The sequence below is a fragment of the Mus pahari genome, chromosome 14 (assembly GCF_900095145.1).
Source record: "Mus pahari chromosome 14, PAHARI_EIJ_v1.1, whole genome shotgun sequence".
Lineage (NCBI taxonomy): Eukaryota > Metazoa > Chordata > Mammalia > Rodentia > Muridae > Mus > Mus pahari.
Window position 1 is genome coordinate 69,906,771 of NC_034603.1, and position 22,902 is coordinate 69,929,672.

General features: G+C 51.6%; 1 protein-coding gene across 1 annotated transcript; it reads right to left on the reverse strand.

The window, feature by feature from the left end:
- Positions 1-4,685: 4,685 nt before the first annotated feature.
- Itga2b (integrin subunit alpha 2b) lies at positions 4,686-20,958 on the reverse strand. Its single transcript, XM_021212765.2, has 30 exons — positions 20,711-20,958; positions 18,968-19,089; positions 18,781-18,878; positions 18,515-18,677; positions 18,241-18,290; positions 17,733-17,778; positions 17,513-17,641; positions 17,144-17,191; positions 16,965-17,008; positions 16,752-16,805; positions 16,555-16,607; positions 16,190-16,401; positions 12,905-13,087; positions 12,593-12,638; positions 12,403-12,507; positions 12,258-12,313; positions 12,017-12,168; positions 11,785-11,910; positions 11,405-11,472; positions 11,142-11,289; positions 9,811-9,903; positions 9,580-9,659; positions 9,251-9,331; positions 8,937-9,036; positions 8,674-8,817; positions 8,447-8,566; positions 7,766-7,882; positions 7,436-7,537; positions 7,102-7,218; positions 4,686-4,875 (listed from the first exon to the last, which is right to left on the reverse strand). The coding sequence occupies exons 1-30, from the start codon at positions 20,896-20,898 to the stop codon at positions 4,819-4,821; spliced, it is 3,102 nt and encodes a 1,033-aa protein (XP_021068424.2). The 5' UTR covers positions 20,899-20,958; the 3' UTR covers positions 4,686-4,818.
- Between the last annotated feature and the right edge of the window lie 1,944 nt (positions 20,959-22,902).

A 22,902-nucleotide genomic window follows, 5' to 3' on the forward strand; every position in this document is an offset into this window, starting at 1 on the left:
ATGTCAGCAAACCACCCCCCCCCCCCCGACTTCCATTCAGAAACAGGCAAGACAAATCCCTTACAGTCTTCGTGGCCTCTCTCTTGCTTTAAACAAGATGGTCTGAAGTTCAGACTGGCCTCGAACTCATGGCCCTTTTTCTGCCTCCGCTTCCAGAGTGTTGGGATTTCAAATGCGAGCCTCTATATTCAGCCTCACTTGTCCTTTAAAGTGACAATCATAATAATCTCTACCTAGTAACGTGGTTGAGATGCCAGGGCGTGGGGTGGTAGTGGTTGCGGTGGTGGGGTGGTGGTGGAGGAAAGCCAGTCACCTTTTATCCCAACAGGAAGAGCTCTGAGTTCAAGGCCACCTTGCTGTACGTGGCAGGTTCCTGGTCCTCTGACACAAGTCTGACAGGTGCACAATAAATGGTGCTATTGTTGGCCGGGGAGGGGCTTGCCTCCCTTGGAGTAATAAGACCCCCTTCTTCTGGAGGAGACATCTGGCTAGAGAGGTTTCGGAGAGGTGGAAGCAGACGCCTCCCCCCACAAAAGAATCCCACTGGTTCCGGCATCCTGATTGACAAACTAGATCTTCCTTCGCCGAACCCCCCTTTTGAAGACAAGCTCCCTAACAATCTTTCTGTCCTCATCGTTTCTGGTTGTCACCATCCCTTCTGTTTTGCGTGGTTCTCTCTGCCTAGTCACCTCTTCAGCACAGCCTGCTACCCAGGAGGAGACCTATGACAAAGATGGCTTCCCCTAGGGGACGCAGCAGGCTTCCCTCTGACTAAGTCTCTCTATTTAAGGGGGCAAAGTCACCAGGTCTTTCCCTTCATCCCTTCCTTTCCTCTTTCCCTCTTTTCCTTCTTTCTTTCTCCTCCCCTCATTTCCATCTGTTTCCTCTTCCTCCTCCGTTTTGGCAGCGGCTCATAAGCAGCCTAGGCTGTCCTTGAGCTCACCGCCCCTGCCCCGCCCCCGCCCCCACCTCAGACCCTGGAGTAGCCAGCCAAGGGTAGAAGGGATTGCACACATCTCCTCCTTTTTAATCGAAATTTCCGTGTAACCATATTTCCCAGTTCTGTGCTTATGTAACTTTTTTTTTTTTTTTCCGGAACCTTAGCGCAGGCTTTAGCACTCTGCCTTGGTGAATTTCATCGTGTTGGTCCCAAGCTGACATCGCAATCTGTCAGGGCTCCCTGGAATCTGCCTCGCTTGCCCACTGCATCATCCCTGTGCCCGCCGCAGCCAGGAGCTATCTGTGGGGCAGAAATGTCTCCTGATGTCTCTAGGCAGCCCAAAGTTGACATGGAGCTGAGACATCCCAGAGAGACCCCCTGCCGCACCCCAGTTTTATCAAAACCATTTAGATCTAAAAATCCCAACCACTACAATCCCCGCTCACATTTCTCTTGTCTGTGAGGCCCAAGGCTAAAGGGCTTTGCTGGGATCAAGATAGGTGGTCTGGGCCAGTCAGTTGCAATGACTGACTCGAGAGGAAATTTGGCTGGTGTTCAAGGATCACGGCTTAATCTTTACTTAAACATTCAGTCACCCAACTAGAAACCTGTTCTGGAACTTGCCATGCATGGATGTCAAGTCATTGTTATCAGAATTTACCATTTTACCCCTCTGGGGACAATCAAGTACGGGCTCTGGTGAGGTGAATTCTATGCACCTATCCTGTCCCTGGACACGTAGCGTTGAGTTCAGTGTTCAAGGCGTGTTTGCTCAGCCGCCACCCCTGCCTCCCTAACAGACAAGTACCCCAGGGCCCTCCCCACCCAGCTCAGCCACTCCCAGCTCAGCGACTCCCTCTTTGCCAGAACTTGCCCCTTGTTACTGGCAGAAATTTCTTTTCTGTACACTTTGCTCCATGCAGCGAATGGCTCTCTCATTCCTCAGATCAACCGCCAGAGCCCCAGAGCCCCAGAGCCCTGTCCTTGACTTGTCCTTGACTACCTGGCTTCCCTTTGAAGACTTCGGGAAGTGTCACCTCCACCAGCACCCACTGATGTCTTTGTCACTCCCCTTCACCCAGGCCTCCTTCTGCCTCACCTCTCCTCCTCTCTTCTCTTCTCTTCTTTTTTAAAAAAGATTTATTATTTATTATTTATTTATTTATTGTATTATGAGTACAATTATAGCTGGCCTCAGAAGAGGGCTTCAGATCCCATTACAGATGGTTGTGAACCACCATGTGGTTGCTGGGAATTGAACTCCGGACCTCTGGAAGAGCAGACAGTGCTCTTAACCATCGAGCACTCTCTCCAGCCTCCCTCCTCTCCTCTCTTCCCCCCCTTCTCTCCTCTCCTCCTTCCCCCCTTCTCTCCTGTCCTCTCCTCTCCCTTCTCCTCCCCTCTCCTTTTCTCCCCTCCTCTCTTCTCTGCTCTCCCTTCTCCTCTCCACAACCCCCTTCTCTGTCTTTCTCCCCACCCTCAGTACTGAAGATTGAGCTCAGGGTCTTGGACACAGTAAACAACTGCTCCCACTTTCTAAAAATGTGCTAGAAATAGGACCATTGTTAAGGAGGAATGGGAGTAGGGTGGTATGCTGGGAAAAGGCATTGTCTTAGGGTTTCTATTGACTTGATGAAAAACACGATGACCAAAATGCAAGTTGGGAAGCAAAGCGTTTATTTGGCTTACACTTCCAGATCATAGCTCATCACAGGAGGAAGTCAGGACAGGAACTCAAGCAGGGCTGGAATCTGGAGGCAGGAGCTAATGCAGAGGCCATGAAGGGGTGCTGCTCACTGGCTTGCTTTCCCTGGCTTGGTCAGTCTGTTTTCTTATAGAACCCAGGACCACCAGACCAGGGTTGGCACTGCCCACAATGGGCTGGATCCTCCCCATTGATCACTAGTGTGCTAGAACTGAGAAAATGTCCTACAGCTGGATCTCATGGAGGCATTTTCTCAACCGAGGCTCCTTCCTGTCTGAGGACTCTAGCTTGTGTCAGGTTGACACACAATAGCAGCCAGTACAGGCATATACTCAAAGTACCCTTTTGAGACACAATCTAATGTAGCCCAGGCTAGCCTCCTACTCTTAATCAAACTTCTGATCCTATTCGCTCTACTGCATGAATTCTGGTTAAACATGTTTGTGCCACCACTACTGACTGGTTTACTGAACCTGACCAGAGTTTCCTGTATGCTAGGTAAATACCCTAACACACTCTCTCTCCTCTCTCTCTCTCTCTCTCTCTCTCTCTCTCTCTATATATATATATATATATATATATATATATATATATATATATTACTTTTTGAGACATCATCTCAGAATCTCAATAAGCTACCCAGGCTAGCCTTAAACTCATTCTGTAGCCTAAACTGACCTTGAACTCACTCTGTAGCCCAGGCTGGCCCTGAACTCACCCTGTAGCCCAGGCTGGCCCTGAACTCATGCTGTAGCCCAGGCTGTCCCTGAACTAACCTTGGAGTCCAGGCAGGCTGTGAACTTGTGATTCTCCTGCCTCTACCTCTAGAATAGCTGGGATTCCAGACTCTTCCCTCTCTTTCCATTCACAGCCCTGGCCAGCACTGACTACACCTTTATTTCTTGGTTTACTTCATTCATCTTCTTGAACGTAGATGTCACGAGATAGAGACTGGCTTTATTCACTGCTCAGCCCAGCTTTGGGATAGTCTAAGCACACGTGCACCATCAAACTCCACAGAACTCCAGAGAACAGCCTGACTTCCACCCTGCTGCCTGACCTTGATCCCCACAGCTGGAAATCTGCCTTTTATACCTCATCCAATTTTTAAGTGGAAGATCTGTCTCCTCCAAAGGGTCAGCATTAGGGGGCTGCACGAGACAACATCTGCTGCCCCAGGGGGCTGCATGGGACAACATCTGCTGCCCCCTCCCTGGTGTGACACTGTCTTCTTCAAGCTTAGCTCAGCCGGTTTCTTCTGCCTCTCCTCTTCCTTCAGAATAGAACTTTAAAGGTCTTTGTTGTGGGAAACAGACGAAAGAGGTGAAGGTTAGTTTTCCAAGTCTTGGACTTTTTTGAGGTTTGTCCCTCCAAAACTATGCAAAACACATAGCTTAAAGCTGCACACCAAAGCTGGGCAGTGGTGGTGCACGCCTTTAATCCCAGCACTTGGGAGGCAGAGGCAGGCGGATTTCTGAGTTCACGGTCAGCCTACAGAGTGAGTTCCAGGATAGCCAGGGCTACACAGAGAAACCCTGTCTCAAAAAACAAAACAAAACACAAAACAAACAAACAAACAAACAAACAAAAAACCCAAAAGCTGTGCACCAGAGATTCAGGCATAATGGCCCAGGTCTTTAATCCCAGTACCTGGGAAGTTGAAGTAGATGGCTGGCTTCTAATCCTTTCTGAGTTAGAATCCAGCCTGGTCTACACAGTGAGGTCTTGGCCAGCTAGGGCTACATAGTGAGATTCTGTCTCAAAACAAAACAGATACAAAGCTGCCTACCAGAGACCCAACATTACTTCTCTAGTGCTCCTAACCCCAACTTACTGTCCACTGAGTCGTGTGGGAGGCCCTTCTACTCGTTCCTTGCTCCCTCATCCCTGCTGCTCTGCGCTCTGCTCCCGCGGTCACTTGCTGCCCTGTCAGTAGTGACTACTCAAGCTGCTTCCTTAGTCCCCACAGACATCCCTCTAGCTCCCGCTTATTCTCAGACCCCGAGGCAGCATGGTGGATATCGGTGTCGAGCTCTTTATTAGACAATAGGAAAAGGGGTGCACTCAGTCTGCTGGGAAGGGAAGACCCCATGGAGTTCTGAGCAGAGGCGACTGGCTGGAAACAGGAAGCGGGTACTCAGCTTTCCCACCAGGAACCCCGCCCCCTCTGCTGTCATTCTTCCTCTTCCTCTTCCTCCAGAGGCGGTCGGTTCCGCTTGAAGAAGCCAGCCTGGAGTGGGAAGGGCACAGAAGTTGGGGTCAGGGCTCCGGGACAGGTTACACGCCCCACCTGCTGCCTCAAAACCCATGCGATGGATATGCATCCCCAGCATCTGAGAATTGGGGTTTTTAAAATTGGGAGATGCAGGGCTGGTGAGATGGCTCAGCGGGTAAGGGCACTGACTGTTCTTCCAAAGGTCCTGAGTTCAAATCCCAGCAACCACATGGTGGCTCACAACCCTAATGAGATCTGACCCTCTTGTGGTGTATCTGAAGTCAGCTACAGTGAACTTATGTATAATAATAAATAAGTCTTTTTAAAAAATTGGGAGATGCTTCCTTTATAGATTAAAGAAAAAATACATTATATTTATTTATGTGGGTGCATGTTTGAAGGTCAGAGGACAGCATTTAAGTATTGGTTCTCTTAGCTGGGTAGTGGTGGCACACGCCTTTAGTTCCAGCACTCAGGAGGCAGAGGCAGGTGGATCTCTTGAGTTCAACACCAGCTTTGTCTACAGAGTGAGTTCCAGGACAGCTAGGGATACATAGAGAAACTCTGTCTCAAAAACCAAAAAAAGGATTCTCTCCTTCTACTATGTGGGTCTGAGGGTTAGAACTCAAGCCATTAGACTTGGTGACCCGAGCCAGCGGCAGCCTCTGTTTTGTTTTGCTTTGCTTTGTTTTTTTGAGACAGGATCCCATGCAGCTCAGGCCGCCCTAGAACTTGCTGTGCAGCCTGCACTCCCAGACATTTAGGATTCCATTTTTGTTACCATTCTTGGCTTTACCTTTTTTTCCTCTCTACATAACTTATCCCTATGTTCCCCAGCACAAAGAAGTGAGTGACCCTCTTAGGAACCACGGGCAGGGTCTAGATCAGAGGTTCTCAACCTGTGGGTCCGGACTCTTTCTGGGAGTTGAATGACCCCTTTCAGATAAGTCCATTGGAAAACAGCGGATATTTACATTACAATTCATAACCGTGTTGAATTACGGATATGGAGTAGCAACAAAAATAATGTTATGGTTTGGGTCACAACAACACAGGGAACTGTATTAAAGGGTTGCAGCGTTAGGAAGGTTGAGAACCACTGGTCTAGATCTTTCAGCTTCCCATCTTGCTAAGGGGAAGGGTAGTTCTGAATACTGACCTAGTCAGCTTCAGTTGTTTGACACAAACCTAAAGTCACCTGGGAAGAGGGAACCTTAACTGAAAAAGTACTCAGGTCAGTCAGGTATGATGGCGCACACCTTTTATCCCAGCACTTGGGGGACAGAAACAGGGGATCTCTGAGTTCCAGGCTAGCCTGGTCTACAGAGCAAGTTCCAGGGCAGCTGGGACTACACAGAGAAATCCTGACTCAGAAAAACAGACAAAATTACCCACAGATCAGCCTGTGGCCATATACCTTTGAGGCATTCTCTTTTTATTAAAATACATAATTTAAATTTTATTTTATGTATATGGGCATTTTCATTTTGCTTGCATGTGTGCCTGCGCACTACATGCATGCTTGGTGCTAAAGAAACCCGAAGAGGCTGTCAGCTGTCTGATCCCCAGGAACTGGAGTTACATAGATAGGGCTGTAAGTCACTATGTGGGTGCTGGACCAGAATGCTGGTCCTCTGGAAGAGCGGCCAGCGCTCTTAGCCCAACCTTACAGCCCCATGCGACATTTTCTTAATTGCTAATTGATATAGGAGCCCAGCCCACTGTGGGTGGTGCTCTGGCTGGGCAGTCAGGCCTGGGCTGTGTAAGACAGCAAGCAAGGAAGCAAAAATCTCAAAGCAGCTGCCCTGCCAGGTCTCTACTTCAGTTCCTGCCTGCAAGTTCCTGCCCTGGTTTATCTCGCTTACTGTGAAGTGTAAAATTAAATAAATCTTCTCCTCCCCAAGTTTCTTTTAGTCGTGGTGTTTTATCACTGCAACAGAAGCCTAACTACGACGGGAGGTGAGCCCTGCCCATAGTAGTCAGGAAACTCTGAGGGCAGGTCTCAGTTTCCTCCGACTTCCCGACAGCAGGGGTGGGGGTAGGGGAAGGGATCTGAAGGCCTGAGGATTTCAGACGTCCGGCTTGGGGGGATGGGAGGGATGTTACATGGCCAGCACAAGTCCTCAGAGAAGTGGCAGTCTAATAGCGGATATGGAGATGCGACAGGTCCTGTTCCCCCGTCTGCTAGCCTATGACCACCTGGGAAGTCTGGGGAAGTCTGTGTCTCCCTTTCAGCCTCACCTTCCACATGGCCAAAACTAGCAGGGTCAGCAGCAGCAGACCGCCCAGCACGCCCACCAGCACCCACCAGACAGGAATGGCCCTCTCCTCCAAGGCCCGAAGCAGCTGTGTCTGCACCTGAGGGCAAACTAGATGTTACTTCAGGGGGCTGTGACCGCGGAGAAGGATGCTCAGCCAAGCGGTCTCCTAGTAACCATACCTCAGTCCCATAAATACCCCGCCCCTCTACCGCAGACCTTGTCCTTCAATCCAGGGTGGCCCCGCCCCTCATCCCTGGCGAGGCCCCGCCCCGCGCTGGCTGGGCGCTGACAGCAGGAGAACCAGGGTCTCTTACCCGAGCTTGCCCACTGGGCAAGCTGACCACCGGCACCGAGTAAGGTAGGGAGGAGACATTGAACCAGGCGTGCGACTGCAGCACAAACTGCTCCTGCGGCCTCTGTATGGGGCGGGGGTGACAAGCGCTTATCACAGCTAATCGAGGCCTGGAGATGGCCGCAATCCAAGCCCGGGGCTCCCTGCTGTTGAGTCCCGCTTGGGTTTTACTCGACCCCCGCCCCAAGGCAAATCTTCCCCAGGCCTGTGTGAACCCGCTCAAATCCAAAGCAAACTCCTGTCCCGCCCCCACAGGCCCCGCCCCACCCCGCCCCTCCGCGTCCAGCCCCACCTGACGGAGGCTGGCCAGCCCCAGCATGGCCTGCACCGTGACCATGGCCCGCTGCCCTCGCACCATCTCCCTCAGCTCACACTCCACCACGGTACAGGGCGCTGAGCCGTCGCAGCTCTGAGGGGGATGGATGTGTGGTAAGTTCACAGGCTCTCCTGCCAATCATCCCCCCATCAATCAAGGACCCAAAGCGGAGAGCCAGAAGGCTCAGGAAGCACTGGTCTCTGGTTGAGCTTCAATCGGATGGTTTCCTCTTTATTCCGTTTGCCCAACAGTTCAGGGGTACAGGAATGAGGCCCAGAGGCAGGGGTCATCCGTAGCCTGCGGTACTCGATGTTTTTGTGACATTGGTTTGGCTACCGCCCCCCCGCCCCCGTTTTCAAAATAGGGTTTCTCTGTGTAGCCCTGGCTGTCCTGGAACTCGCTCTGTAGACCAGGCTGGCCTCGAACTCAGTGATCTAATTGCCTCTGCCTCCCAATTGCTGGGATTAAAGGCGTGCGCTATCTCTGGCTCGCTTTGGTATTTCTTCAAAGGAAAACAAAAGGAGAGAGAGGGAGACAGAGACACACAGAGAACCCACGTGTCCCCTCTGCCCCAGCCAGCCCAGCATCTCACCAGCTCCACTGTCCCTGCCTCCCACCTCCTCTGTCCTCTAAGGGCCCCAGCTCGAGCCTTCTCACCACCAGAACTGGGTCCTGCTGCCCCGGCTTGGGCCCTTGCAGGAATGCCTGTCTGCGCTCCCGCTGGTGATGGACGCGGGGAATGGAAGAAGGGCTGGGCGTGGGTAGCTTCCAGTCCACCTGGGGGAGGACAAGGACACAATTCGCTTCCAGGGGCTGCACCCACACCCTGCTCTGGCTGTGGGTCTGGGGTTTCTCACAGCTCCTTCTCTCTCCTAGAACCTTACCTTGGGGGATGGTTCTGTGGAGCAAAGGAGACCCCCCTGCGGCTGCACGTCCAGGATGTAGAGCAGGTCCGAGGGCTGGGACTGGCCAGGAAGGTGGATGAGGAGTCTGAGGCCGTTTACAGTGCCAGGGCCAATGTTGTGGAGCTGGGGGTGGAGACAGCGGGGTGGCTCAGCTGCCAGGCTGTAGCTCCCAGGACCTTCACACGTGCACGCGCACGTTCCCCCACCTCCACCCCCAGTCTTACCCAGAGGCTCCTCCCTACCTCATAGGTGTGCTCCACCCTGGAGACCCAGCTGTCCAAGTCGTCCTGCTCCTTGTCACCATCTTCTGCTGCCACCACCAGGGAGGCGGGGAAAGAGTTCCTGCAAGTGTCCAAGCCCCCAGAGAGCATCGGATTCCCTGACAGACCTCTGGTGGGTCCTCCAGGACCCCTCAAACTTTTCCTCTTTTATGAGATCCTGGGGGATGGGACCCTTCCACATGCTAATCATGCGATGGAACGGGCTACACGCCCACCTCCTCCTCCGAACTAGAGGCCCCTCTGCCATGTTCCCCGTCCCATGCCTGGCCTCTCACCCTCGAAGCTCCACTGTGGCTTCAGCCTGGATGGCCACAGGCAGCAGCACGGCCTTACTGTTTGGATTCTGGCTGTTCTTGCTGGAGGGGAGAAGGTGAGAAGAAGAGGGCCAGCCGGATTTCAGATGGCTCAGGGAGAGTCAATCCCACCCCAGAGAGCATACCCCGCTGGTTAGACCCGAGAAAGGACCCCAAGACTCAGAAACAAGTCACCACGGAGGAAAGGGAACGGGGCTCTTGAGCAGGCCTTCCTTCGGGTGTGGGAGGGTTTCTCCATGAGGGGCGGGTGGAGGAAGGGTGTTAGTCAGTCACGCTGCCCAGCTCAGTACCTCCTGACCTGCAGCTGGAAGGACACGGACTCGCCAGCTTCTTCCAGGTTCTCCACGCTCACCAACATCGTGATTCCTATCTGGAAGGGGGAAAATCCAACGTCACCACCCAAGTGTCTACTCTGGGCCCAGTCCTGCTCTAAAGCCACCATTATTATCCGCCACCCTCAGACCCTCAGGAGTTTCTGTACCCTGTGATGTGTAGCTAGAGTTATGTCACAGAGCCCTTACCTGGGTGTCCTTTTTCATGGGGTTGCCCAGCTCACAGAGGGCCACCCTGGACTCATTCTCTTTCTTCTGAGTGCAGACGAGCCTCTCAAAGCCCTGGAGATGCACAGGGGGGGGGGCAGATCAGTGTGGGTGTGGGGTGCCCTACCTATCTGCAGAAGGCTTGCTGGACAGCAGTGGGGGAGAGTCCTGGGGGGATTTCAAGGCACTGTCACTTTCTATTGCTGTCCTGGTCTGCTGATGTGGCATTTCCACTATTTTTAAAGGATTTTCATTTTTGGAAATAAAAAAAATTACCCAGAGTGTCCTAGTTGTTATAAATTATATCAACAAAATAAAGCCAGATGTGGTGGCACACACTGTTAATTCTAGTACTCAGGAAGCAGAGGCAGATGGATGGAGCTCTCTGAGTTGGAGGCCAGCTCCAGGACAGCCAGAACTACACAGAGAAACCATATCTTAAAAGGGGAGCAGAGGGCTAGAGAGAAGGCTCAGCGTTTAAAAGCTCTTCTAGAAGTCCTGAGTTCAATTCCCAACAACCACATGGTGGCTCACAACCATCTGTAATGGAATCCACTGCTCTCTTCTGGTATGTTTGAAGACAGCTACAGTGTACTCATATACATAAAATAAATACATCTTTTTTTTTTAAAAAAAGAATGACATATGACTGATCTCTGGCTTCCACATCTTGTACATACACATTACATACATCCTTTCATAGCTGTATACATATATGCACATACCTGCATGCACGAAGTCTGAATTTGACTTAATTTAAATGTTTTTCCTATAAGTGCCTACTAACATTAGAGGGAAAGAGGAAGCAGCCTCCAGGTTGTACGTGTGGTGTGTGTGCGTGACTGTGGAGACCAGAGGTTGATATCAGGTATCTTAATTGAGACAGGGTTTCATAGATATGGCTAGCCTGCCTGGCCAGTGAGCTTGAGGGATCACCAATTCCCAGAACTAGAGTTCCAGGCTCACACTGCCATGCCCTGCGGGTTCTGGGAAGCCAAAGCCAGCTTCTTGGGTGAAAAGAATTTTAACAGCTGAGCTGTCACTGCAGCTCCCAGCAGATGCTAAAGTGATTCTAGTTAACATTTGCTTCCTGAGCCTTTCGGTGATTTTGAGACAAACAGGGTTCTAGACATTTGAGTCATTAGCCAGTGGTCCTAATATGTGCATTGCACCTATCTATGCTGGGTCTAAAAGCTGAGAACTTCATACATCTTTATAGCCAAAGCATTAGAGCAGTGGGTCTTTGGGTGGGAGCCAGAGTCAAGACTCTCACACCTGCTGCCTGCTGGCTATGTCCCACAGTGGTACCTCACCTCAATGTTGCTGAGAGCCCGCATGTAGTGGGCACCTGGAGGCAGGTGCACAGCCAGCTCCGCCTCGTAGGCTCCCTCGCCATCATTGGCTGCTTCAATCTTCAGCTCCAACACGTTGTCAGCACCAATTAGGAGTGGGGAGTCCCCCCTGTATGGGGAGTGCTTGGTTTAGGACTAGGCCAGGGAGATGAGAGAGGGCTCAGGTAAGGAGTGGGTCTCCCGGGGCATGGAGGTACAGGGTGGGTAGAGTGGAAGACTCTCACGCAGTAGCTGTGAGCCGGAGCTGCGGCACACACAGGTCGTCTTCCCCACAATCCAGGATGATCCGTGTCTAGGGCACACAATGGGATGTGTGGGTAAGCTGAGGGCTTCTGAGGTTCAGGGGTCACCTCAGAGCTCAAAGAATGACCATAGCTCTGTGGGGGGGGGTGTCTTCAGACTTCAGAGAGTAAGGGCTGGAATGTATGCGAGGGTTTGGAATGATGCCAAAGTTCTGGTGATAGTTGGCTTATGAGTTACAACAAAGTTTGGGGGGCACTGAGATCTGGGGAATCCCATCAGGATTTGGGATGACTCCAAGGCTTGGGGTGCATGGTTTTAAGTCCTTCCCTCTCGGGGATCTTGCTCATCCCACCGTTCCTACCTGCTCCTGAACATGGGTTTCTCCGTGCAATACCACGGCTGGGGCTCCTCCAGTCTCTTCTGGGGGCAGCGACACGTTGAGACTTAGCACAATTGGGCTCAGCTTGTCCCGGAAGTCGGCCTCATCCTAGCACACGGCAAGAGTCTGGCTATCTGCTCCTGTGCTGGGGTCCCAGGGATGACTCCAGGAGAACCCTACCCAGCCAGCCCCTCCCATCCTAGCCTGAGCGTACTCGAAGGAAGGCCCCGGTGGTGTGGCAGATAGGTTTGTCTCTTCCGCCCAGGTCCAGGCTCAGGGTGAGGCTCGCCTGTTGAGAAGCCAGCAGGAGCACCCGGCGGCCCTGCCGGGGCTTCTGTAAGTCCAGCTGCAGCTCTGCCTTTAGATCTGCAGGGCAAGCAGGAAGGATCCAGGTCTCCCTGTAGTGGGGATACCCAGACCTCCCTCCCTCCAACCCCTCAGTCCATGGCACTCACGCAGCTTCTGTGGAATGTTGTGTCCCCTGGCTCCCACACACATCTGGATGTTGAAGCTGCAAAGATGAGGGCAGGTTTGTGGGTTAGAGCCTCCTAAGGTCCCAACCCCCCCCCCCCGCCAAGTCTGTGACCTCCACCTCCTCACCAGCTGACCGGTGTCTTGGTCTGATCCAGGACACAGTTCTTCAGTGTGGGATTCAGGGAGTCTTGAACCATCAGTTGGACAGTGGCCATCACCACGGGCTGAGCTCTGATGGGATTGAAAGAGGCTCTCTGCCCTGTCCTGACTCAGCCTCCTCTGAACATGTGGTTCCCTCCCCCTAGCCACAGCTCACCTGTACACAGCCACCTTGCTAGCCCCATATGCTCCCACAATCAGGTCTATAGCATGGGGAGAAGGGTCAAGAGTGGCCATTAGTGTAGGGCAGAGAGCGAGTCCTTATCTCCCAAAAATATTTTCCATACCATCAACCCCCCTGGAAGTTCAAGTTGTCCTGAAGCCAAACCCAAGCATCCCAACCATATACACAACTTAGAACCCACAGCTGGACCCAGATCAGACATGAACCCTCAGCTGTGCGTTTCACCACCTTTCCAGCAAGTACTCAAAGGCCAGCCTTGACTGGCTGGCTGGAACCCACAGTCACCTGGGTATCCATTGTCATCGATGTCTACAGCACCACGAAGGGAGAAGCCAAAGCCAGAGCCCGTGGGGAAGGGGCTGTCCAGGACCTGCGAGGGGCGTGGACTCAGCCCTTCACTCTGACCCAGGAATATCAGGACCTGGCCCTGACCACTGGGACCCCCATAGGGGGCAGCCACAGCAACATCTGGAAGGAGAAAGTGTGGCAGTTTGTGGTTGACTCTCCCCAGGGAATTCTCCAGAGTTGCTTCTCTAGCCCTGTTCTCTAGGTCCCTGGAGACCAAGAGAAGGTGCAAAGTCTGTATCAAGGAGGCAGGAGAGAAGTCAGTCAAGTATTAACAGATTGTTACAAAAGTTCCAACAGTCTTCCCTGTGTATCAAGGGAAATGCACAGGTAAGATTCCCTCAACTCCGCCCCGTGGTGGTGCACACCTTTGGTTTTAGCAATCTGGAAGCATTAGCAGGTGGATCTCTGTGAGTTCAAGGCCAGCCTGGTCCAGAGTGAGTTCCAGAACAGTTGGGGCTACACACACACACACACACACACACACACACACACACACACACACACACACCTTGTCTCAACAAACAAACAAACAAACAAAAGATTCCATTTATTTCTGATAATTGCGTGTTGTTATCCTTTTTCCTGTTATTATTGTTAATTTGAGACAGGGTTTTTGGTTTGTTTTTCTGAGAAAAGGTCTCTCTATGTATCCCTGGCTGTTCTGGAATTTACTATATAGACCAGGCTGGTCTCAGATTTTCAAGAGATCCCCCCACTTGTGCCACCATGCCCCTGACACAGGTTTGTATAAGTCACACACTGACCTCTAACTCTCTATGCAGCTGGGTCATTTGTTATGACCTTGAACTTCTGGCCCTCCTGCCTTTACCTCGCTCATCTAGGAGGACTGGTATGGGCACCATAACTCCTGGTCCATGGTGGGCTGGAGCTTTGTGCATGCTAAGCAAGTTCTATTAGCTCAGCTACATCCCTGTCCTATATATTCTTCCATCTTAGAAGAAAATGCTGAGTCCCAGAAGATGAAATAACTGAGCATAGGCCGAGGTAAAGAACTTCCTAGTACATGTGAGGCCCTACATTCAATCCCCAGTAAGGGAGGGGTGGCGTTAGGCCTGGCATCCTGGCACACACCCTTGCTCCCAGCACTCAGGAGGCAGAGGCAGGCGGATCCCCGTGAGTCCTAGGCCAGCCTGATGTACATATTGAGTTCTAGGCCAGCTCAGGCTACATAGTGAGACCCTGTTTCTAAACACAAAACAAAACCAAGAAAGAAAGAAAGAAAAACGAACTGAACCCTGGTCTCCAGATGCTGTTTCACCTTCACTGTGTCACAGTTTCACAGCCACATCTTAGGGTCATTGACACCACTTACAGACACATCATAGGTTCACTGACATCACTTACAGACACACCATAGGCTCACTGACATCGTAGGTTCATTGACACCAAGAACTTTAAGACCTTCCCTGAAAGTCTGTCTTTTAGCATGACCTCATTACATAACTGTATGAGCTCTTCGCATAACGCTATTTTAGATCCATGTCTGTGTATCTTAACTGCTTTCCCAATTTTGTTGATAGCATGCCTTCAGGATGCAGAGGCAGGTGGATCTCTGTGAGTTCAAGGTCAGTTAGTCTTCATAGAGAGTTCCAGGCCAGCTAGAGCTATATAGGGAGATTCTGTCTCAAAAACACAACCGACAGAGGCCTCTGACTACAACAGTGCTCTCTGGACCCAGGGCTTCCTCTCTGTCTCCATCTTTGTCTCACTTGGTCTTCATGAATTTCCCAACTGTTTGGTTCACTATTTATTTCTCCAGCTTTCTTGTCCCCTTGGTCAGTTTTGGGTCACCCTGGCCAGACTCTATCTGGAGTTACTTCAGCCCAGGGTTGCAGGAGACACAGAGCAGATGGGGCACTTAGTCTTCCCCGGGACCCTTGGGGCCTCTCATCCATCTTGTGAACCTCCTCACAGAACTTCCTTCTAGTGATCTTCCTTCTTCCAGGTTGTCATCCTGCCTCCATCAGTAAGGGACCCCGTTGCTCACGTTCTTCCTGCTTTCCCCACCACGTGACCTGCCTTTGAGTTAGCATCTCCCGCCTCTAATGGAGTCTCTGTACCCACAGGCATCCTAAGGACCCTGCTCTGGCTGACCCCTCCAGTTCCTGGAAATACTATTTTCCTTTGTAGTTAAAGATGACCTCCCGCGGTTCCCATCCCTGTTCCATGAGGGCTCTGCGGCTCTGCTTTTCCTTTCTTGGTCAGACTGAGGAAAGAGCTGTCTGCATTGCCCTCTAAGCGGTTCACCTCTATTCATCCCATGCCCCCATCCCCTGTGATCTTCTGGTTTATGTTCCTAAGCTGCCCCTCACTGGTTGGTTAGTTTTGTTGAGAGAGGGTTTAACATATCCCGGACTGGTCTCCAACCTCATATGTAGCAGAGGATGATGACCTTGGACTTCTGATCCTCCTGCCTCCACTCCTTGAGTTCCAGGATTGCTGGTATGCACCACCATACCTGGTCTTGATTGGTTCTTGTCACCGCCACCAATGATCTCATTCTTGCTAACACCATGATATTTATCTAGTCCCATCTAACTGTGCCTTCCAGGACCATTCCTTACTCCTGTTCAAACGACTCTAGTAGAGTTTTGGGTCACTGACCTCCTAGTCTCACTTCCATCCAGCTGGACATTCTGTCTGTTTCCCAATGTCGTCACCTCTGGGAGTTCCCTAAATGCTTTTACTTTCCTGGGGTTCTGCGCTGGGCCTCTTCCTATTTCATAACCTCCAGATCCCATCCACTCTCCCAAATTTTTCATCTTACCCTGGACTCTCTCTTGTGGAAGTGGGGAACGTCGACAGTAGCAGTTCTCAGGATTATTCAAACTCACCTTGCTCCTCACTTCCACCCCACTTCCCTTTCATTCTGACTCCATATTCCATTTCCCACCCAGCACCAATAATCCAAGCCCTAAATATCTGTAAAGCCACCTTATCTCTGACTCAAGTCTTCAAGGTCGGCACGCAGGGCTCACCCTGATCTAGACAAACTATCTCAACTGGATTCCTTGATTCCTTGAATGCCGGTACCCACAAAAGCCTTTTCTAATTCCAGGTGTCCAAAATGTCCCTGTGTCCCAGCCTCCCTCACACTGGGATTGCTGGGATTGCTGGTGTACTCTATCATATATGGTGTAAGTCCATCTTTTTGTGAGGGCTGCTAGCACTCTCATGGCCAAATGCAGCTCCCCCACTCACCATTATAGCCGTCTCGGTTGAGGTCACCCAGGGGTGCGATGGCAGATCCAAATCTCCCATAGAGCTGAGTGCCAGTCAGCAGGAGAGTGGGTGTGCTCATAGCTTGGGGGCCCTTAGGCTGCAGAAACAAATACACGCGGCCCACCTCGGCCAGCTTGCGGTCTGCCCTGCTTTCCATATACAATGGAGCCCCCACCAGTAGGTCATGCCTCCTGTGGACCAGATGGGTAAGGTTAGGTGCAGCTGAGCTAGGAAGATGCTGGGAATGAGGGCAATTCTTGGGCACCCTTGGGAGAAGACAGTCTCTCCTGCCTCTGGCCATTGAAGACCCAGCTGGGTAAGGGTGGGACATTCCCTCTTCTCACCCGTCCCCGTTGACGTCAGTGACTGCCACCGAGTGCCCGAAATATGAAGCCATCTACAAGAGGAATCCCACTTCAGTCTGTGCGTCTGCACTCAGCGTCCTCTGTGAGCCATCACCCTCAAATCCCATGAGCTAGTTTGGGTGTGAGCGGTTCAATTCCCTGACTTTAGCCATAACCATGGGGGTCACCGTCCCCACCTGTTCTCCATGCAGCTGGTGCAGGGGTTGGTAGTAAGAGTCCAAAATTTCCACCTGCATGGAGGGGCACACCAAAATGTATCTGTCATGCTCCCTCTTTGGCCAGTCACCCTCATTAAGAAAGGCCGGGGCATTGGCAAGTGTGGGGGAGTAAACAAGAGGACTAGGGTCACGGGGTTCAGAATGCTAAGCGGTGAGAAAACGGCTACTCACCGCTCCCAAGGTCCAGCTCCAAGTGGGGGCACCCGATACGTACTCTGGGGAGAGCAAGGCTCAGCAAATCAGATCCTTAGTATCCACGTACTCAATTCTCTCACCAGGACCCAGGGGAAATTGTGCGGAGGTTGCTCCTGCCCCGGGGTTCCGCCCCCCTCGCCCCCTGCATTCCTTGCCTGTAGTGCTCGGATCCCCATCGAACTCGCCCACGGCTACCGAATATCCTGAAGACACACAGCACAGTTTAGCAGTTTCCGAGTAAAGCAAGGAGGGAGAGCTCAAGGGTCATGAGTACCGAGGTCATTAGTACAAACTGCCTAGGGAAGCTAGGAAAACAGGCGCGCCCGAGATCTCCCTAGAATCCAACAGCGAGAAGGGCGAGCCAGTGTGGATGGCAAGTGGACATGTGTGGGGAAGAGGCAGGAACAGAGGGCGGGGTGCCTTTGTGCTGGGGATGACTAGCTAAGATTGGCATAGAGGCTCGAACAGAGGCAGGACCTGACTCAGGGTTTTTGGGAAGCCTGGAAAGGAGCTGCCAGGGTTACCCCGGTAACCGTCGAAAAACACTGGGTTGCTGTTGTCGTAGGTGAAGCGCTGGTTGGAAACATGCCACAAAAGGGTACCCGGGCGGTAGCTCGAGATGATATTCGAAATTGGAACGCGAGCCAGGAGACCTAGGAAGGGCACAGGGAGAGGACTATGGGAGCTCGGAAACATGAGTCCCAAACTGCGAGATGGGAGTGGTTTGGATTACTGGGCACATACCTAAAAAAAAGTAGCCTCCAGGGGCTCCAAGCACTAGCTCCCCAGCCTGAAAAAGAAGTCCTGGTCGTGAGAGGGTCTTCTCCTAGAACAACCATTGTTGTTGTTGTTGTTGTTGTTGTTTTCTTTTTTCTTTTCTTTTCTTTTTTTTTTTTTTTTGGTTTTTCGAGACAGGGTTTCTCTGCGTAGTTCTGGCTGTCCCGGAACTCACTCTGTAGACCAGGCTGGCTTCGAACTCAGAAATCCACCTGCCTCTGCCTCCCAAGTGCTGGGATTAAAGGCGTGCACCGCTACTGCCTGGCTACCCAGAACCATTCTGCGAGTATGATATTCTCATATTCATTTATTCTCATCCTACCCGACCTACCCCTTCTCCTTTTAAGAGCAGTCTTACTTTGAAGCCCATGCTTGCCTTAAACTTGCTATGTAGCCCAGGCTGACCTCAAACTCGCCATCCTCCTGCCTCAACCACCAAGCTGAGCTCTCTTGTTTGCTTTTGCCTGTGACTTGCCTGGGTCACCGCCAAGCTGAAGCCTGCTTCACAGTATCGCTTGTCTCCGCCTACAAGAGGCAAGCGGGGATCAGCCAAGGGGAGGTCCCCCGAACGCGCGCTTAAGCCAAGATCCCCGCGTGGGCAGGGGAACTATGCAGAGCCGGGAGGATATGGAGGCGGGGCCCAGGGGGCGAGCTGTAGCAGAGGGGCGGGGCTCCCGGGGCGCGAGGTCGTTGGTGGGGCGGGGTTGGCAGCGGTCAGTGGGCGGAGCGAATGGCGGACCAGCGCTTACGAAAACTCTCTGCGTAAACGGAGCTCATGGTGTTGGCGCGACAGGGCGAGTACTCTGCGCGACCCCCGCTTTGGAGCTGAGCCAAGAAGCAGCCTCCTACTGGAGTCTTCTCTGCCTCATCGCGCTTTTCCAGGACATTCCAGTGCTGCCAGGGGGCACAGGCCTAGAGCAGACCCACAGGAGAGTAGGGAAGGGGGCTTATTCGGGCTTCCCCCAACGTGTCCCTGACCTGGATTTGCTCCCTTTGACCTGTCCACAGTGCCCACCACAATGACGTCATTCCAGCTGACGACCGACGCCCCAAGTCCTTGCCCGGTCTTGAAGGTTTGGAAAGTTTGGAAGCCTAGGTTTCGTGTCTCATCCCCTGGAGGGCACAAGAAAAGGTGGAGCTCTGGAGCCCCGTTATCCATTTCCACCTGGGGCCCCCCTTTCCCCTCCATGCTTGAGACTCACTGAGGTCGAAGAGCAACGAGTTGCACTTGCCACCATTGGCCTTCCAGGGGCACAGGAACACGCCTCCAGTCTCCTCTTGACTTGCGTTTAGGGCCCTGGGGGCGCCCACCACAATGGACACGCTGTGTAGGAAAGCTGGGTGAGTGGTCTTTCTATCCTGCCCGGTGCCCACTGCCTCAGCAGTACCTGGAAGGAGGTGTGGCATAGGAAAAACTGGACCACCTTTCCTCACAGATAGTCCTTTGAGGCCAACCTCTTCATTTTAGCTGAAAGTGGATTCTTAGGAAATTAACCTGAGACTAAGCCAGTTGGTTTGGTCTGGATGGGAACGCTTTAATAATCCTTACTGAAAAGACCTGTTATGCTTCCTTCGTACACCGATTTCCCGCACCCCCACTCCCCCCCCAACAAGAACCAGACAAAATGCCTGCCTGTCAAACTTCTAGAGAGATCCCTTCGCGAGAACTGGTTGAAAGGGGGAAGGCCGGGAAGAGCTAACTGACACATGTGGTACTGACAGGGTTGAGGAGCCTAGCAGATCTGTTTAAATCAGGCCCGCCATATGTAAAATGGAAGCAATGGCAACAAGCATTGGTGTTGGAAGAGTAAATGCAATAAATGTATGAGAGGTATTTAGTATGACCTGGCAACATGCTTTTTGTAAACGTGTGCGTGTTAATAAACACACAGGATACTTATTAAATTGTGCCCATGTGACCAGACCTTGGGGAAAGAAGCAGGAGACGGGAAGAAAAGAAAGGAGTTGAACAGAAACACTCAGGAGCTCTGACTCCAGGAGGGTTTCGTTTGGTTGGTTTTGTCTATTTGTTTTGAGACAGGCGCTCTCTGTGTAGCGTTGGCTGTCCTGGAACTCACTATTCGGATTAGCAGGCTGGCTCTGCCTACCTCTGCTTTCCATGAAAGGAGATTGATTCAAGGTGTCTGGCATGACACCCATCAGGAGTTCTATTTATTTATACTGATGGAATCTTGTTATGTGGTCCTGGCTATTTAACTTGTGGTAGTTCTCCTGCCTCAGCTTCCAAGTACTGGGTTTACAAGCACATGCTACCACACGCAGTGAGAGAAGTGCCCTTTAGAATCATCAGAATTGAGGCAACCCCGGCTTCTTCCCCATCACGAATAGTCTCTGCATGCGAGCCATCTTGGGAAGGGGGCCTGATTTTTGATGAAGTGGCTCTCTCAGGCAGAAGAAATAATTTCTTGCAGCTGTCTTTGAGAATAGTCATTACTATTCCCCAGACCTGGGCATTCCAGTGTCCATCCCAATAAGTCACTCAGGATAAACACAGCTATGTTGATGAGCCTGGAGTCTGATCTCAAAGCCTGACCCATACCGACTGTTAGCAATCTAATACTTCTTTCTGAACATCTGTAATCTGGAAGGAGATGAGGCGTGGGACAGAAGAAAGCAAGGTGTACCAGGTAGGCACTTGTAGCTTTGTCAGTCAGTTTACGGTGAGGGGAGGGAGGTAACGCGAGTCACATCACTGACACTTGAGGGAAAGGAAAAAGGAAGACATCAGCTTTTACCTTTTGTGCTCTGTGCTCATCTCCCCGTTGCTCTCTCTCTCCAGTACCCGCCCTGGAACCTGTTCCTCCATTGACAGGAGCTCCATTCAGACTGGAGAACTGACCTTGCTCATCGAGGTACCGAGAGGCCACAGGAGCAATGCGAGGGTGCGGACCTCTCTTAACACCCACATCTCCTTTAGGACTCACCTCCCATGTTTGTCCTTATGAAAGTCCACTGAGAAGCCAAAGTGGCTGCCATTGGGGCCTGCATAGACGGAGAACTTCACGGAGTCCAGGTTCAAGGCCCAGGCTGGAGGAGCAGCACTAGGCCCCAAGAACAGTGGTGTCCACCGCAGAAGCCACAGGGCATGCCATGCGCACAAGGCTCTGGCCATCTTCCTTCTCCCCAAAGGTCCTAAACAGGAATGGGCCAGCTCTTTCCTTTTCCTTGAAGTTCCCACCACCGGAAGTTTCGGCTTATCAGACTGGAGCTCATGGCCGAGCAGCAGGCATGGCAGAGGGCAATAGCCTCTAGACCACATGGTCTCGAGGACGACTAGGATGGGGGAGGGTCCACCCCAGGGATGGATGCTGATGGCTGGAAGTCATTGCTCCCCCTTCTTCTCCAGGAAAGCTCACCTCCAAGTCCTGTTGTTTCTGTTTCTCAGCCACAAGCCCGGAAATCCCCTTTCTCTTCCTCTGTCACTATGAAAGTCCGGCCACCATCCCTTTCTGCCTGGGAAAGTATAGCCATGAATTCACTGCCTGGCTCACTTGGCTCACAGTTGTACAGCTCTTAACTCCCCCATGGAGCTGACCATCCTGTTCTTGAACACTATGATGTGGCCAAGGGGAGAGGAAGGAATAAGGAAGCTGCTCTCCCCTGATAAGACCCGAGGCTGTCATCATCTTGAGTAGGACATTTACCCACTTCCTCCCCTGTGAGCCTTTGGGCAGCCTCAGCTGGTGGCATTTGACCATCTCTTTCCTCAAGTCTCCATCTTGAACCAAGTCTTAGTGTGGTTACACTGGAGCCTTCAATACTGGGCAAAGGGGTGATGAATGGATCTTGGCCTAAGTGGGGGGAGATGGAGCTAAAAGAACATCATTCCGAGGTGCGGTGTTCACAGTCCTTGAGATTGAGCACCAGCTTTGCTCCTTTTTGGCTGACAGTACCTAAAGTAAATAAATAAAAGAGATAGAAAGAGAGATAGAACTTTCCAGAATTGATTGTGGACGGAGTCACTGACTAGAAGAAACCTCCTGAGTCCTCAGGTTGGTGCCTTGGCACACACACACACACACACACACACATGGGCACAGTACCTGATGGCACTTTTTATTGGACTGAGTACCTGAGTCCTTTGAGAGCAAGGGTTCTTTCTGCTGTCCCGGGGCCTAGCCCACAGCCCAGCATGTAGTGCGGCTGAAAGGCTTAATCTGAAGTCTTCCTAAAGGATGGAAGGAGTAAACAAAGTGAAAGGGTCAATTTCTGCGTAGAAAGAGCCTTCTCTATGGGGGTGGAGAGCAGAAGAGCACCATGTATGCATGCCCTGCTGGTCTTGCTCAACTTTTGCCCCAAGGCAAAGGGATTTAGGACTATAGCTACACCCTCCTTTAAGTCTTTTCTTTTTTCCCTCCTTTTCTGCAGTGCTAGGGACAGCCTCCTGAACACAGGACAAGTGCTCTACCACAGAGTCATGTTCCCCAGGCGCCATCTTTATTTCTGATGGAGCCTTATCCCACTTTACAACCCTACCCGCTTCTGAAGAGCTCCTAACTCTTCCCTTCCTCTCACGCCTCCCCCCAGCACACAGCCTAACATTTTACCCCTCACTAAGCAGAAAGCTCCTTGGATTTTATTCAGGGCTCTCTTCACTGGTGTGTTCCCAGTGCCATAGGTCTGTAGTCAGTCGTATGCCAGCATCTGCTGACCCTCCATCTCCCCACTGTTTCCAGATGCGTGCTTCCTGCATTGTTGGTCTGTTCTGTGTAGCCCAATATTAACTCACATCACATGGTAGTTTTTTGCCTTACAATTAAAAAAATTATTTATTTATGTATGTGAACACACTGTCACTCACTGCCACTCTTCACAATGGGGCATTGGATCCCATTACAGATGGTTGTGAGCTACCATGTGGTTGCTGGGATTTGAACTCAGGACCTCTGGAAGAACAGTCACTGCTCTTAACCCCTGAGCCATCTCTCCAGACCCTTGCCTTATATTTTTTTTAACCATGGTTTAAATTTGTTTTGTGTATGTATGTATGTATGTATGTATGTATGTATGTATGTATGTATGGGCATGTGTGCCAAGGCATGAATATGGGGGTTCACAAAATGTTTTTTGTTGTTGTTTTTTTCGAGACAGGGTTTTTCTATATAGCCCTGGCTGT